The 15,045-nt window shown below is 41.1% G+C and overlaps 1 protein-coding gene across 2 annotated transcripts in view; it reads right to left on the bottom strand.

The window, feature by feature from the left end:
* Nucleotides 1-2,014: 2,014 nt before the first annotated feature.
* LOC110523043 (unconventional myosin-VIIa) overlaps nt 2,015-15,045 on the bottom strand; it is a 70,024-nt gene continuing 56,993 nt past the window's right edge. For both annotated transcript variants that reach the window (XM_036978946.1, XM_036978947.1), the window contains exons 43-49: nt 14,830-14,917; nt 13,217-13,326; nt 10,577-10,762; nt 9,953-10,069; nt 9,509-9,592; nt 7,763-7,882; nt 2,015-3,067 (exon numbers count right to left, since the gene is read on the bottom strand). In XM_036978946.1, the coding sequence (XP_036834841.1) occupies nt 2,972-3,067; nt 7,763-7,882; nt 9,509-9,592; nt 9,953-10,069; nt 10,577-10,762; nt 13,217-13,326; nt 14,830-14,917 (801 nt within the window). In that variant the 3' untranslated portion in view covers nt 2,015-2,971. The remainder of the gene's footprint in view (nt 3,068-7,762; nt 7,883-9,508; nt 9,593-9,952; nt 10,070-10,576; nt 10,763-13,216; nt 13,327-14,829; nt 14,918-15,045) is intronic.

Below are 15,045 nucleotides of genomic sequence, written 5' to 3'. Positions count from 1 at the left end.
GCATAGTTGGTGATGTAGTTATAGTATAGTTATAGTATAGCTGGGGATGTAGTTATAGTATAGTTATAGCATAGCTGGGGATGTAGTTATAGTATAGTTATATTATAGTTGTAGTATAGTTATATTATAGTTATAGTATAGTTATATAGTTATAGTATAGTTGGAGATGTAGTTATAGTATAGTTATATTATAGTTGTAGTATAGTTATATTATAGTTATATTATAGTTATAGTATCGTTATATAGTTATAGTATAGTTGGGGATGTAGTTATAGTATAGTTATAGCATAGTTGGTGATATAGTTATAGTATAGTTATAGCATAGTTGGTGATGTAGTTATAGTATAGTTATAGCATAGTTGGTGATGTAGTTATAGTATAGTTATAGTATAGTTGGGGATGTAGGTATAGTATAGTTGTAGTATAGTTATAGTATAGCTGGGGATGTAGTTATAGTATAGTTGTAGTATAGTTATAGCATAGTTGGTGATGTAGTTATAGTATAGTTATAGTATAGCTGGGGATGTAGTTATAGCATAGTTGGGGATGAAGTTATAGTATAGTTGTAGCATAGTTGGGGATGTAGTTATAGTATAGTTATAGTATAGCTATAGCATAGTTGGGGATGTAGTTATAGTATAGTTATAGTATAGCTGGGGATGTAGTTATAGTATAGTTATAGTATAGGTATAGTTATAGCATAGTTGGGGATGTAGTTATAGTATAGTTATAGTATAGCTGGGGAAGTAGTCATAGTATAGTTATAGTACAGTTATAGTATAGCTGGGGATGTAGTTATAGTATAGTTATAGTATAGTTATAGTATAGTTCTAGCATAGTTGGGGATGTAGTTATAGTATAGTTATAGTATAGTTATAGTATAGCTATAGCATAGTTGGGGATGTAGTTATAGTATAGGTATAGTATAGCTGGGGATGTAGTTATTGTATAGTTATAGTATAGGTATAGTATAGCTGGGAGTGTAGTTATAGTATAGTTATAGTATAGTTCTAGCATAGCTGGGGATGTAGTTATAGTATAGTTATAGTATAGCTGGGGATGTAGTTATAGTATAGTTATAGTATAGTTGGGGATGTAGGTATAGTATAGTTGTAGTATAGTTATAGTATAGCTGGGGATGTAGTTATAGTATAGTTATAGTATAGTTCTAGCATAGCTGGGGATGTAGTTATAGTATAGTTATAGTATAGTTATAGTATAGCTGGGGATGTAGTTATAGTATAGTTATAGTATAGCTGGGGATGTAGTTATAGTATAGTTATAGTATAGTTCTAGCATAGCTGGGGATGTAGTTATAGTATAGTTATAGTATAGTTATAGTATAGCTGGGGATGTAGTTATAGTATAGTTATAGTATAGTTCTAGCATAGCTGGGGATGTAGTTATAGTATAGTTATAGTATAGCTGGGGATGTAGTTATAGTATAGTTATAGTATAGGTATAGTATAGCTGGGGATGTAGTTATAGTATAGTTATAGTATAGTTCTAGCATAGCTGGGGATGTAGTTATAGTATAGTTATAGTATAGCTGGGGATGTAGTTATAGTATAGTTATAGTATAGTTCTAGCATAGCTGGGGATGTAGTTATAGTATAGTTATAGTATAGCTGGGGATGTAGTTATAGTATAGTTATAGTATAGCTGGGGATGTAGTTATAGTATAGTTATAGTATAGTTCTAGCATAGCTGGGGATGTAGTTATAGTATAGTTATAGCATAGCTGGGGATGTAGTTATAGTATAGTTATAGTATAGTTGGGGATGTAGTTATAGTATAGTTATAGCAAAGTTGGGGATGTAGTTAAAGTATAGTTATAGTATAGTTATAGTATAGCTGGGGATGTAGTTATAGTATAGTTATAGCATAGCTGGGGATGTAGTTATAGTATAGTTATAGAATAGTTGGGGATGCTGTAGAGTTAATAAACACAGAAAACCTCCTCAAACCCTCAGAAAAAAAAACACCACAACCAGAATCCACACCAGCAACAAGTGTAATAAGATCAGACACAGGAAAAGTATTTTATGTGTCAAATAACATCATCATTATGCAAAACTAAATTGTTTATTTTCAAAAAAAGAAGCAGTCCATGAAAACCCTTTGGGGATGCACGAAGGCAGACAACACCTGTTTATTCATCAGAAGACAGTCGATACATGGCAGCGGAATTGTAAACATTTCAATGATCAATCATTTCAGTAATTATTTCAGTAATATTTGTCAGTTATAAATAAGTTATGCCTTCCTTTACCTGTGGCAGGGCACATAAAACATTTGTGGAAAGTTTTGTGTCATCATATTTCAAGTTAGGTATATTGGTCGTGTATGTAGTTAACTTTTACAATGCACAAATTACATTTAGAATTTAGAATGAAAAAATGATTGTGTGTGTGCGTGTGTGTGTATGTGTGTGTGTGTGTGTGTGTTAGAGCATTAGTTGTAAATTCAAGGCACAGTTTGCATCATGTTTCTACCATCCCAGCAGCTCAAGGCCTCACATGTTCCCGTTACCATGGTTCCCACTATATGACCAGGCTGCAAAGTCAAAAATATGTCTATATCATAACAAATGTATGACAATTTCACGATACGGTCTTAAATTTAAAGGGATACTTTGGGATTTTTGGCAATGAGGCTCTTTTATCTACTTCCCCGGAGTCAGATGAACTTGTGGATACCATTTTGTATGTCTCTCTGTCCAGTATTAAGGAAGTTAGAGGTATTTTCAAGAGCCAATGCTAACTAACTAGCGTTAGTTAAATGACTGGAGTCCACGGGTATCTGCTAGCATGCTATTCCTTTAAGGTTCAGGTTAGGCATGAGGTTAAGTAGTGTGGGTGTTAGGGTTAGGTTTAAAAATCAGGTCTGAAGAAGATACATTTTATAACTAAGCAGGGCTTCCGACTTTGCAACTTGTCCAGATAGTGACGACCTGGTTACACGTCTCGTGTTATTCGTTGTATCTCTGGTTTCTGGTCCTAACTGCTTTCGTCTCGTTCAGGTACATGTTGACATAAGAGGTCAGAAGATCATCCATTTTATAGCCCTGATGGACAAAGACACAAAGCACAATATGAAAACATTATTCAGAATAAGTGTATCTTATTAAGGCCAGGCACTACAACCCTAACAGGGAACTTTTAAAATATTATATTGAAATATGCATATGAGGTGATATCTCATTAAATATGCACATATGTGATCCGTTTCAAGAACCTAGGCTTATGTCACTACTTCACAGGAGAGGCATTTGAACGTAAACAGAAAAATAAAAATACATTTTTATTTTTTGTTGTTGCCAGAAATGCCTTCTTGAATATGCAAACTTTCACATGCCTTTATAACAAACTTGTATGCCATCTGTAAATACGAATAAAATTGTTAAATTATGAGCCTAGTCGTTTTAGCCACAGAAAAATACAGGAACCTTCCTACTAGCTATGATTGGCAGAGATAATGGGTGGGCTGGACATGCCGAGAGATGAGTTTGGATTGGTCTGCCACGTAGCATGCTTCTATCTATAACATGAGCTGCTCACTATGTATGGATAATCCTTTCTACTGTGTTTTTTTTTATACATCATGAAGAACTGAAAAAGTGTTGCAGTGCTGCCCTGATGTTAATAACGCTGTCGACAAAGATCAGTGGGGGAAAATGCCGGAGTACTTTCTGGTGACTCTCTCTGACGATAAGGAAATCCTTTGATTTACGTAGAAAACATTTTCAAGGAACCAGACATTGTCTTCTGATGACAGTGACGGGGGGAAGAAACGACAATCAATGGTGTTGTTGTCGCGGAAGAAATTGACAACAGTTTTGAAGTCAGTGGAATGTCCGGTGGAATCAGAGATGATTGCCAAATGCGGAGAGAGTCGAAAACAAGAACACAGGAGACGGTTGTTTAAAAAAAAATCTGTCTCCTGATTACATCTTCAAGCTAAAGGGCAACGATGGCATCCATTACAGAGGGCATTCATCCATTGTATACGGATGAGTCTAGCTACATTTTCCGATATTATACGTTTCTAATTTTGTCAGAAAGTTCTCTATGATCTGTGTAGTAATATTATTTGTATCTAAGAAAACATTTTGAATTGTATTGCTAGTTATAGCCTAATCTTAGCTAGCTAGCTAAATTTGAACCTAGTTGGTTAGCTTTAGCTACCTGCAGATTCATGCATGGTGTATGGTATTATGAGTTAGGATTATGGTTAATTGTTTAGCCAGCTAGCTACATGTCTAAACAAAAAACTCCACTATTCAATTAACCATTTCACTGTTCCGTTTACACCTTCTGTATCCTGTGCATGTGACAAATACATTTAGATTCGATTTGATATAGTGTGTGTTTAACAGAGATGGTAATGTGAAGAACAACATGATCTGCACCAAAGTCAGATTAGGATATACAGGGCAATCGGAAAGTATTCAGACCCCTTGACTTTTTCCACATTTTGTTACAATACAGCCTTATTCTAAAATGGTTTGAACAAAATGTTTTCCTCGTCAATTTATACACAATACCCCATAATGACATCACAATACCCCATAATGACATCACAATACCCCATAATGACATCACAATACCCCATAATGAAAACAGGTTTTTACCTGATTTACATAACTATTCAGGCCCTTTGTTATGAGACACAAAATTGATCTCAGGTGCATCCTGTTTCCATTGATCATCCTTGAAATGTTTCTACAACTTGATTGGAGTCCACCTGTGGCAAATTCAATTGATTGGACATGATTTGGAAAGGCACACACCTGTCTACATAATGTCCCACAGTTGACAGTGCATGTCAGAGCAAAAACCAAGCCATGAGGTCGAAGGAATTGTCCATAGAGCCCCAAGATAAGATTGTGTTGAGGCACAGATCTGGGGAAGGGTACCAAAAAATGTCTGCAGCATTGAAGGTCCCCAAGAACACAGTGGCCACCATCATTCTTAAATGGAAGACGTTAGGAACCACCAAGACTCTTCCTAGAGCTGGCTGCACAGCCAAACTGAGCAATCAGGGGAGAAGGTCCTTGGTCAGGGAGGTAACTAAGAACCCGATAGTTACTCTGACAGAGCTCCAACAATCCTTCGTGGAGATGGGAGAACCTTCCAGAAGGACACAAATCTCTGCAGTACTCCACCAATCAGGCCTTTATGGTAGAGTGAACAGATGGAAACCACTCCTCAGTAAAAGACACATGACAGTCCGCTTGGAGTTTGCCAAAAGGCACCTAAAGGACTCTCAGACCATGAGAAACAAGATTCTCTGGTCTGATGAAGCCAAGATTGAACTCTTTGGCCTGAATGCCAAGTGTCATGTCTGGAGGAAACCTGGCACCATCCCTACGGTGAAGCATGGTGGTGGCAGCATTATCATGTTTTGGGGATGTTTTTTCAGGGGTAGGGACTGGGAGACTAGTGAGGATTGAGGGAAAGATGAACGGAGCAAAGTACAGAGAAATCCTTGATGAAAAGCTGCTCCACAGCGCTCAGGACCTCAGACTGGGGTGAAGGTACACCTTCCAACAGGACATTGACCCTAAGCACACAGCCAAGCCAACACAGGAGTGGCTTCAGGACAAGAGTCTGAATGTCCTTAAAGTGGTCCATCCAGAGCCCAGACTTGATCCCGATCGAACATCTCTGGAGAGACCTGAGAATAGCTATGCAGTGACACTCCCCATTCAACCTGACAGAGCTTGAGAAGGAGCTGCAGAGAAGAATGGGTGAAGCTCCCCAAATACAGGTTTGCTAAGCTTGTGGCGTCAACAAAGTACAGAGAAAAGGGTCTAAATACTTATGTAAATGTAATATCAGTTTTTTATTATACATTTCTGCACAAAAAAAACCCTGTTTTTGCATTCTCATTATGGGGTATTGTGATGTCATTATGGGGTATTGTGATGTCATTATGGGGTATTGTGATGTCATTATGGGGTATTGTGTGTATATTGATGAGGATTAAAAATATATATATATTTTAGAATACACACGCACACGTCTGTTTAAAACATGCACATACTATCTCCTGTTAGGGCCTAAACATTTTTCCTACCTCTATATAATGTCCTTTTTATTAGATTTTTTACTGTATCTCAAATAGAGTCCTTCGTATTGTATGAGTTATCATTTCCATACCAGAAAGTATATTTCATTCATTGTTTATTTACAATTGCTTATTTGGGGTGCCAGCGGTTTAAACCAGTTTCTAGTTAACTGTTTCTGTGCAGATTTCAGATTTCTGAAGAGGTACTTATTAGAGTGGAGGAGCAGTGCACGAAGGGGTTCATGGGGTTCTCCCCAGGGGTATGGGGGGTTCATGGGGTTCTCACCAGGAGTATGGGGGGTTCATGGGTTAGGGTTAGTATGGGGGGTTCATGGGGTTCTCCCCAGGAGTATGGGGGGTTCATGGGGTTCTCCCCAGGAGTATGGGGGGTTCATGGGGTTCTCCCCAGGAGTATGGGGGGTTCATGGGGTTCTCCCCAGGAGTATGGGGGGTTCATGGGTTAGGGTTAGTATGGGGGGTTCATGGGGTTCTCCCCAGGAGTATGGGGGGTTCATGGGGTTCTCCCCTGGAGTATGGGGGGTTCATGGGTTAGGGTTAGTATGGGGGGTTCATGGGGTTCTCCCCAGGAGTATGGGGGGTTCATGGGATTCTCCCCAGGAGTATGGGGGGGGGGGGGAGGGTCATGGGGTTCTCCCCAGGAGTATGGGGGGGGGTCATGGGGTTCTCCCCAGGTGTATGGGGGGGTAATGGGGTTCTCCCCGGGAGTATGGGGAGGGGGGGGGGGGATCACGGGGTTCTCCCCAGGAGTATGGGGGGGTTCGTGGGGTTCTCCCCAGGAGTATGGGGGGGGGGTCATGGGGTTCTCCCCAGGTGTATGGGGGGGTTAATGGGGTTCTCCCCGGGAGTATGGGGAGGGGGGGGGATCACGGGGTTCTCCCCAGGAGTATGGGGGGGTTCGTGGAGTTCTCCCCAGGAGTATGGGGGGGTTCATGGGGTTCTCCCCAGGAGTATGGGGGGGGGGGGGGGGTTCATGGGGTCTGTTTGGATATCTTTTTACTTTGGTGATCTTTGTCCAGACCTTTGTAGTGGAACAGGAATATATAGTATTGGGAGGACATACACTTGAATCATTTAAATTATTCCTGTTAAATGCTGTGTAATTCAATGTGGTGAGCTTTGTAATTATGGATGTATATTATGCCTCTTTTAAATGCAGGACATTTGTCTGAAGGTAATCTGACAAACAAAAGCAAAAATACATTTCAATCCAGATTTAGACATTTTTATGTTTACTTTTAGAAAATACTAATATTAATGGACCCATAAAAAAATTAAAAATACATCTCAAAATGAATAGGTAGATGCAAAACATGTCAATTCAGCCCGTGGTGCCTGTGGTGCCCGTGGTGCCTGTGGTGCCTGTGGTGCCGGTGGTGCCTGTGGTGCCCGTGGTGCCTGTGGTGCATGTAGTACCTGTGGTGCCTGTGGTGCATGTGGTGCCTGGCCTTGAAAGTTTAATATTTCTAACATGAGCTAATAAAATATTACGAAAAATAAATTGCTTATCGCTGCCACAAGGGGGAAAAAGTCTGGCCAGTTGTTTTTCTTGTGGCAGCGTTGTGTTTCCGTAATAAATTGAATAAAGAAGTACACAAAATAACTAGTTACAAGTCAACAGTAAAAAAAATAAAAACAAGCAAACAAACAAAACCGTAATAAATGTCTTTACCAGGGATGTTTCACATAGGATCTTGTTTCCCTTCACCAGGTTGCCCACGGTGATGTGGAAGTAGGTGGAGCCACTGCACCAGTTAGCGATACGGTTGAACGGGTGAGTCGCTAGGACATCCTATGGGACAGATAAGACAGACAGGTCAGACAGACATCTCTTTTACTGTTCATGCTCTCTGTTGAATATTAATGTCAGTGGAGGGCTGTGTGGGGGGGTAGCCTAGTGGTTAGAGCGTTGGACTAGTAACCGGAAGGTTGCAAGTTCAAACCCCTGAGCTGACAAGGTACAAATCTGTCGTTCTGCCCCTCAACAGGCAGTTAACCCACTGTTCCTAGGCCGTCATTGCTGACAATAATTTGTTCTTTAACTGAGTTTATTTCACCTTTATTTAACCAGATAGGCAAGTTGAGAACAAGTTCTAATTTACAATTGCGACCTGGCCAAGATAAAGCTAAGCAGTTCAACACATACAACAACACAGAGTTACACATGGAGTAAAACAAACATACAGTCAATAATACAGTATAAACAAGTCTATATACGATGTGAGCAAATGAGGTGAGATAAGTGAGGTAAAGGCAAAAAAAAGGCCATGGTGGCAAAGTAAATACAATATAGCAAGTAAAACACTGGAACGGTAGATTTGCAATGGAAGAATGTGCAAAGTAGAAATAAAAATAATGGGGGTGCAAAGGAGCAAAATAAATGAATGAATTAAATACAGTAAGGAAAGAGGTAGTTGTTTGGGCTAAATTATAGGTGGGCTATGTACAGGTGCAGTAATCTGTGTTAAATAAAGGTCAAATAAATAAAAACATAGCTTAACGAGAGGGCCGTGAACATTTACCTAGTAATGCCTTATACTGTTAGAAAACACACATTTTTCCTCCCTTTTTTTGTAGTTAGTTTTATCATCTATGATTTGTTTTGTTTGTACTTTTTGTACTACAATGCCCTGCTATAGTAAATAGTTTGAAACATAGTACATTCCCAGAAGTCATTTTCAGAATGTATATGCTATGAACTAACTATCTACTCAAAATCAAGATTATAACTTGACATGCTATTAGATTGCAGAGGCCTTATTATTGTAATAATGTTTTATATAATGAATATGGGGAAGGGAAGAGCCGAGTCATTTCCTGGTAGACTGGTCATTGTTTCATTGTTGTCTAGCTCCTTGTGAATTGACAGTCGCTGGCGAATCTACTAGCTCGTCACAATCTCAGATGTCATCAAGTATAAAATGTGTCCCTTTGCGATGAACACAAAGTGGTTTTGTTTCACATCTTCAAATTGTGTTAAAAGTTTAAAAAAAAAAGTTTTTAAATTAAATATAAATCTGTGTGTTTATTACAGAACACATTCGTATGGCTGCAGTAGACTCGTTGCAGCTGTGTGCCTGAGACGTACCGTGACAACACAAATTGATGGTCAGTCCAATCAGCGAATGAGCATTTAAGGCGGGACTCTCGAGCCTCCAATGGCTGTGGATATGTAACCCGATACCCCAGAATCATTCGATTCAATTTGACCTAACAGAAGTTGATTTATACGCACATTGCCTTGATAAAACAATTACATTATAACGAAAGCCCCAGAAATACAGTAATTAACATTGAAGAGGAACCCTTTATAATCCATTCTCTCAAGAGGAAAACAAGGAGTCTTGCGTGCGTGCGTGCGTGTGTGTGTGTGTGCGTGTGTGCGTGCGTGCGTGCGTGTGTGTGTGTTGTGTTTTACCTTGGTTTTCGGGTGGATGATTGAGACCCCCTGTTTGCTGATGGCAATTCTGACGATATCTGGGAAGTTAGGGTCTGATGTTTGCTGGAAAAAGTCAAACATCTCTTTAGGTGATAGAAAGCAGAGTAGTGGCTGTTCCTTCATCACTTAGAGACTTAGGCTGCGTGAACAAAATGGCACCCTATTCCCTATATAGTGCACTACTTTTGACCCAAATGGCACCCTATTCCCTATATATAGTGGACTACTATTGACCAGGGCTCATAGGGTGCCAGTTTGGGACACAGCCTTTACAAGAACTTTAAATGGGTCCATAAAACGAGCTGTGTCCTTCGAACAGCGATACACCGTCTGGAAAGACCCATTTCTCCCGAGGGAACTTTATTTGTGATAAAAAAATATATATATTTAAAATAAATTCAGTGTCGAGGTGTTATCTCGTACCTTCACTTCAAAGAAAGCACAGCCGAAGGTGGGCCAGCGACAGACCACCTTGAGAAACGCTAGACTGGCTTCTTCACTGGTCATACTAGCCTGCTTGTTGTAGGCTGCAACGATGTTCTGGTAAGCAAAGACATTAAAACGGTCAACCACAACAACAACAACAAAAATCCCATTCTTAAAACATTTTACATAGTTGATCCTCTGACCTCCGCCATCGAATGAATTGAGTTAAGGGTCATTTGAGTTCAGGGGTCATGTAGAGGGTAACTTGGAGCTGCAGTCCCAGACAAAAAAAAAAAGGGACACTACTGACTGTGTTTGTATACAGGTCACATGACGTCATTGAAGGAACACTCATCACCCAGTCCCTTCCAGCTATGTGCACTCATACACTCCTCCCAGGCATTGAGATTTGTGTAAACCCTATTTCTTATACCGGTCCAGGGAAGAGAACAAGTGCACACTTTTGGAGGAAGGGAGGAGTGAATGTATTAAGGAGAGACTCTCTTACATCAATGTGTGACAACTGTAAAAAATAAAAGTATTTTTTTTGTATTTTTTTTAAATGCTTTATAAATAAACGATTAATTGATCGATCGATCACAACTGATTGATTGATTTTACCTTCTGCCAGTCCGTAGTGGACATGGCTTTCAGCATGTCGTTGGGCACCAGATCTTTCAGCATCTTGGGGATCAGAACGAACTGGGTCTTGTCGTTGTTGAACTTTACCCTGAAGAGCAGAGCCCCTATGTTCACCATGTCCTCCTTGGTACATCGATGGTACCCTCTCAGGTACTTAGGTAGCTCCTAGGTGGGGAGAGAGAAAGGCTGTCCTGTTAGTATAATGAACTGTTAGCAGTGTTCGGGTCAATTCAGAAAGTAAAACAAATTCCAATTCCAATTTTTCCTCATTGAAAAAGCATTTATAATTGGAAGCTGAATGTCAGTGTACTTACTGAATTGACAGGTTTTTTTTAAAAATGAAATTGACCCCAACCCTGACTGTAAAGATAGGCATTTTCACCATGGGTACAATGTACTATTTTGTGGTTAGAGAGGGAGGCCAGTAACCGGAGGGTTGCTGGTCGAATCCAAGTGCTGCCTTATGTTAAATCTATCAGGAGTTAACCAGCATCCAGAGGGTCACTGATGTCAATATCTCAGGTGTCACCTAATGCCAACGGGCCCTTGAGAAAGGCCCTCAACACACCTGAGGGCAGTGGAAGATAAACCACGATGTGCCCCAATATCTCAGCTGTCACCTAATGCCAATGGGCCCTTGAGAAAAATGGTAACGGCAAGGAGAAGTCATCCATTTTTAAAATGAATAGTTTTATTAGACAGTTGTTGTCACGCCCTGACCTTAGATATCTCTGTTTTCTATATATTTTGGTTAGGTCAGGGTGTGACTAGGGTGGGTACTCTAGGTTTTCGTATGTCTAGGGGGTTTTGTATGTCTAGGGGGTTTTGTAGGTCTAGGGGTTTTGTATGTCTAGGGGTTTTGTATGTCTAGGGGGTTTTGTAGGTCTAGGGGTTTTGTATGTCTAGGGGTTTTGTATGTCTAGGGGTTTGTATTGTCTAGGGGTTTTGTATGTCTAGGGGTTTTGTATGTCTAGGGGTTTTGTATGTCTAGGGGTTTGTATGTCTAGGGGTTTTGTATTGTCTAGGGGTTTTGTATGTCTAGGGGTTTTGTATGTCTAGGGGTTTTGTATGTCTAGGGGTTTTGTACGTCTAGGGGTTTTGTATGTCTAGGGGTTTGTATTGTCTAGGGGTTTTGTATGTCTAGGGGTTTTGTACGTCTAGGGGTTTTGTATGTCTAGGGGTTTGTATTGTCTAGGGGTTTTGTATGTCTAGGGGTTTTGTACGTCTAGGGGTTTTGTATGTCTAGGGGTTTGTATTGTCTAGGGGTTTTGTATGTCTAGGGGTTTTGTACGTCTAGGGGTTTGTATTGTCTAGGGGTTTGTATTGTCTAGGGGTTTTGTATATCTAGGGGTTTTGTATGTCTAGGGGGTTTGTATGTCTAGGGGTTTGTATTGTCTAGGGGTTTTGTATATCTAGGGGTTTTGTATGTCTAGGGGTTTTGTATGTCTAGGGGTTTTGTATGTCTAGGGGTTTGTATTGTCTAGGGGTTTTGTATGTCTAGGGGTTTTGTATGTCTAGGGGGTTTGTATGTCTAGGGGGTTTGTATTGTCTAGGGGTTTTGTATTGTCTAGGGGTTTTGTATGTCTAGGGGTTTGTATGTCTAGGGGGTTTTGTATGTCTAGGGGGTTTGTATGTCTAGGGGTTTTGTATGTCTAGGGGTTTGTATTGTCTAGGGGTTTTGTATGTCTAGGGGTTTTGTATGTCTAGGGGTTTGTATTGTCTAGGGGTTTTGTATATCTAGGGGTTTGTATTGTCTAGGGGTTTTGTATATCTAGGGGTTTTGTATGTCTAGGGGTTTGTATGTCTAGGGGTTTGTATGTCTAGGGGGTTTTGTATATCTAGGGGTTTTGTATGTCTAGGGGTTTGTATGTCTAGGGGTTTTGTATATCTAGGGGTTTTGTATGTCTAGGGGGTTTTGTATATCTAGGGGTTTTGTATGTCTAGGGGTTTGTATGTCTAGGGGTTTGTATTGTCTAGGGGTTTTGTATGTCTAGGGGTTTGTATGTCTAGGGGGTTTTGTATGTCTAGGGGTTTGTATTGTCTAGGGGTTTTGTATGTCTAGGGGTTTGTATTGTCTAGGGGTTTTGTATGTCTAGGGGTTTTGTATGTCTAGGGGTTTTGTATGTCTAGGGGTTTTGTATGTCTAGGGGTTTTGTATGTCTAGGGGTTTGTATTGTCTAGGGGTTTTGTACGTCTATGTTGGCCTGATACGACGAACGTGACAGTTGTATTATTTTGACCTCCCCACAGTTCATTGGTAGAGGAAGTGTAAACTCCAACAGCCTATTAGCAAAAAGAAAAGAAGGTATATTGGAAGCAGAGAGAAAAGGTTGCACTTTTAAATCAAATTTTCTGCAATTCTATACATTTTGCCATGGCTAGCGCTGTGTTCCCCTGCTCAAACATTATTTTAAAAAATCAAATCGACATGTGGCCTTAATACCTTTTTTTCTCTTCGAATCTCAGCGATATTCATAAAATATATTATGTTTTGACATGAAAAAAAAATGATATATACACATTTCCTTCCAAAATAAAATACTCGGACGCCCTGGTCTAAAGTAGTGCACTACACGGGCAATTAAAGGTGTTGTTTGGGACTCAGGCATTGTAACATACCTGAGGGTAGTGAAAGATGAGATCGGCCTCCAGGTCTCTGCCAGGACTGACGTTAAACCACAGCTTCCTCATAAAGAACACTAGGTAGGACATGTTCATGGGTCCTCCTCCTACACACACACACACACACACACACACAGACAGACAGACAGACAGACAGACAGACAGACAGACAGACAGACAGACAGACAGACAGACAGACAGACAGACAGACAGACAGACAGACAGACAGACAGACAGACAGACAGACAGACAGACAGACAGACAGACAGACAGACAGACAGACAGACAGACAGACAGACAGACAGACAGACAGACAGACAGACAGACAGACAGACAGACAGACAGACAGACAGACAGACAGACAGACAGACAGACAGACAGACAGACAGACAGACAGACAGACAGACAGACAGACAGACAGACAGACAGACAGACAGACAGACAGACAGACAGACAGACAGACAGACAGACAGACAGACAGACAGACAGACAGACAGACAGACAGACAGACAGACAGACAGACAGACAGACAGACAGACAGACAGACAGACAGACAGACAGACAGACAGACAGACAGACAGACAGACAGACAGACAGACAGACAGACAGACAGACAGACAGACAGACAGACAGACAGACAGACAGACAGACAGACAGACAGACAGACAGACAGACAGACAGACAGACAGACAGACAGACAGACAGACAGACAGACAGACAGACAGACAGACAGACAGACAGACAGACAGACAGACAGACAGACAGACAGACAGACAGACAGACAGACAGACAGACAGACAGACAGACAGACAGACAGACAGACAGACAGACAGACAGACAGACAGACAGACAGACAGACAGACAGACAGACAGACAGACAGACAGACAGACAGACAGACAGACAGACAGACAGACAGACAGACAGACAGACAGACAGACAGACAGACAGACAGACAGACAGACAGACAGACAGACAGACAGACAGACAGACAGACAGACAGACAGACAGACAGACAGACAGACAGACAGACAGACAGACAGACAGACAGACAGACAGACAGACAGACAGACAGACAGACAGACAGACAGACAGACAGACAGACAGACAGACAGACAGACAGACAGACAGACAGACAGACAGACAGACAGACAGACAGACAGACAGACAGACAGACAGACAGACAGACAGACAGACAGACAGACAGACAGACAGACAGACAGACAGACAGACAGACAGACAGACAGACAGACAGACAGACAGACAGACAGACAGACAGACAGACAGACAGACAGACAGACAGACAGACAGACAGACAGACAGACAGACAGACAGACAGACAGACAGACAGACAGACAGACAGACAGACAGACAGACAGACAGACAGACAGACAGACAGACAGACAGACAGACAGACAGACAGACAGACAGACAGACAGACAGACAGACAGACAGACAGACAGACAGACAGACAGACAGACAGACAGACAGACAGACAGACAGACAGACAGACAGACAGACAGACAGACAGATTATTAAGGGTTAAGGGTTCAAAACTGGGTCATGGATAAAATCAATGGCATTTCTAAGGCATGATGTGATCTTATCTTACCCTCTTTGACACTCTTGGCTTTCTTGGACCAATCAGTGATCTGTCTCAGGCTGTCAAAGAAGTAGTCGGAATCATTCAGACTGAGAACCTGGACAACATAGAGGCAAAAGGACGTCACGCAAACTAGAGACTTAAAAAAAAAACTTCTACTTGCTGTATATCTGAGATACGGGAATCTAGCCTGGTCCCAGATCTGTTCGTGCTGTCTTGCCAAAG

The sequence above is a fragment of the Oncorhynchus mykiss genome, chromosome 5 (assembly GCF_013265735.2).
Source record: "Oncorhynchus mykiss isolate Arlee chromosome 5, USDA_OmykA_1.1, whole genome shotgun sequence".
Classification (NCBI taxonomy): domain Eukaryota; kingdom Metazoa; phylum Chordata; class Actinopteri; order Salmoniformes; family Salmonidae; genus Oncorhynchus; species Oncorhynchus mykiss.
Note: the sequence above shows the minus strand (reverse complement) of the source record. Positions and strands in the feature narration are given on the sequence as shown.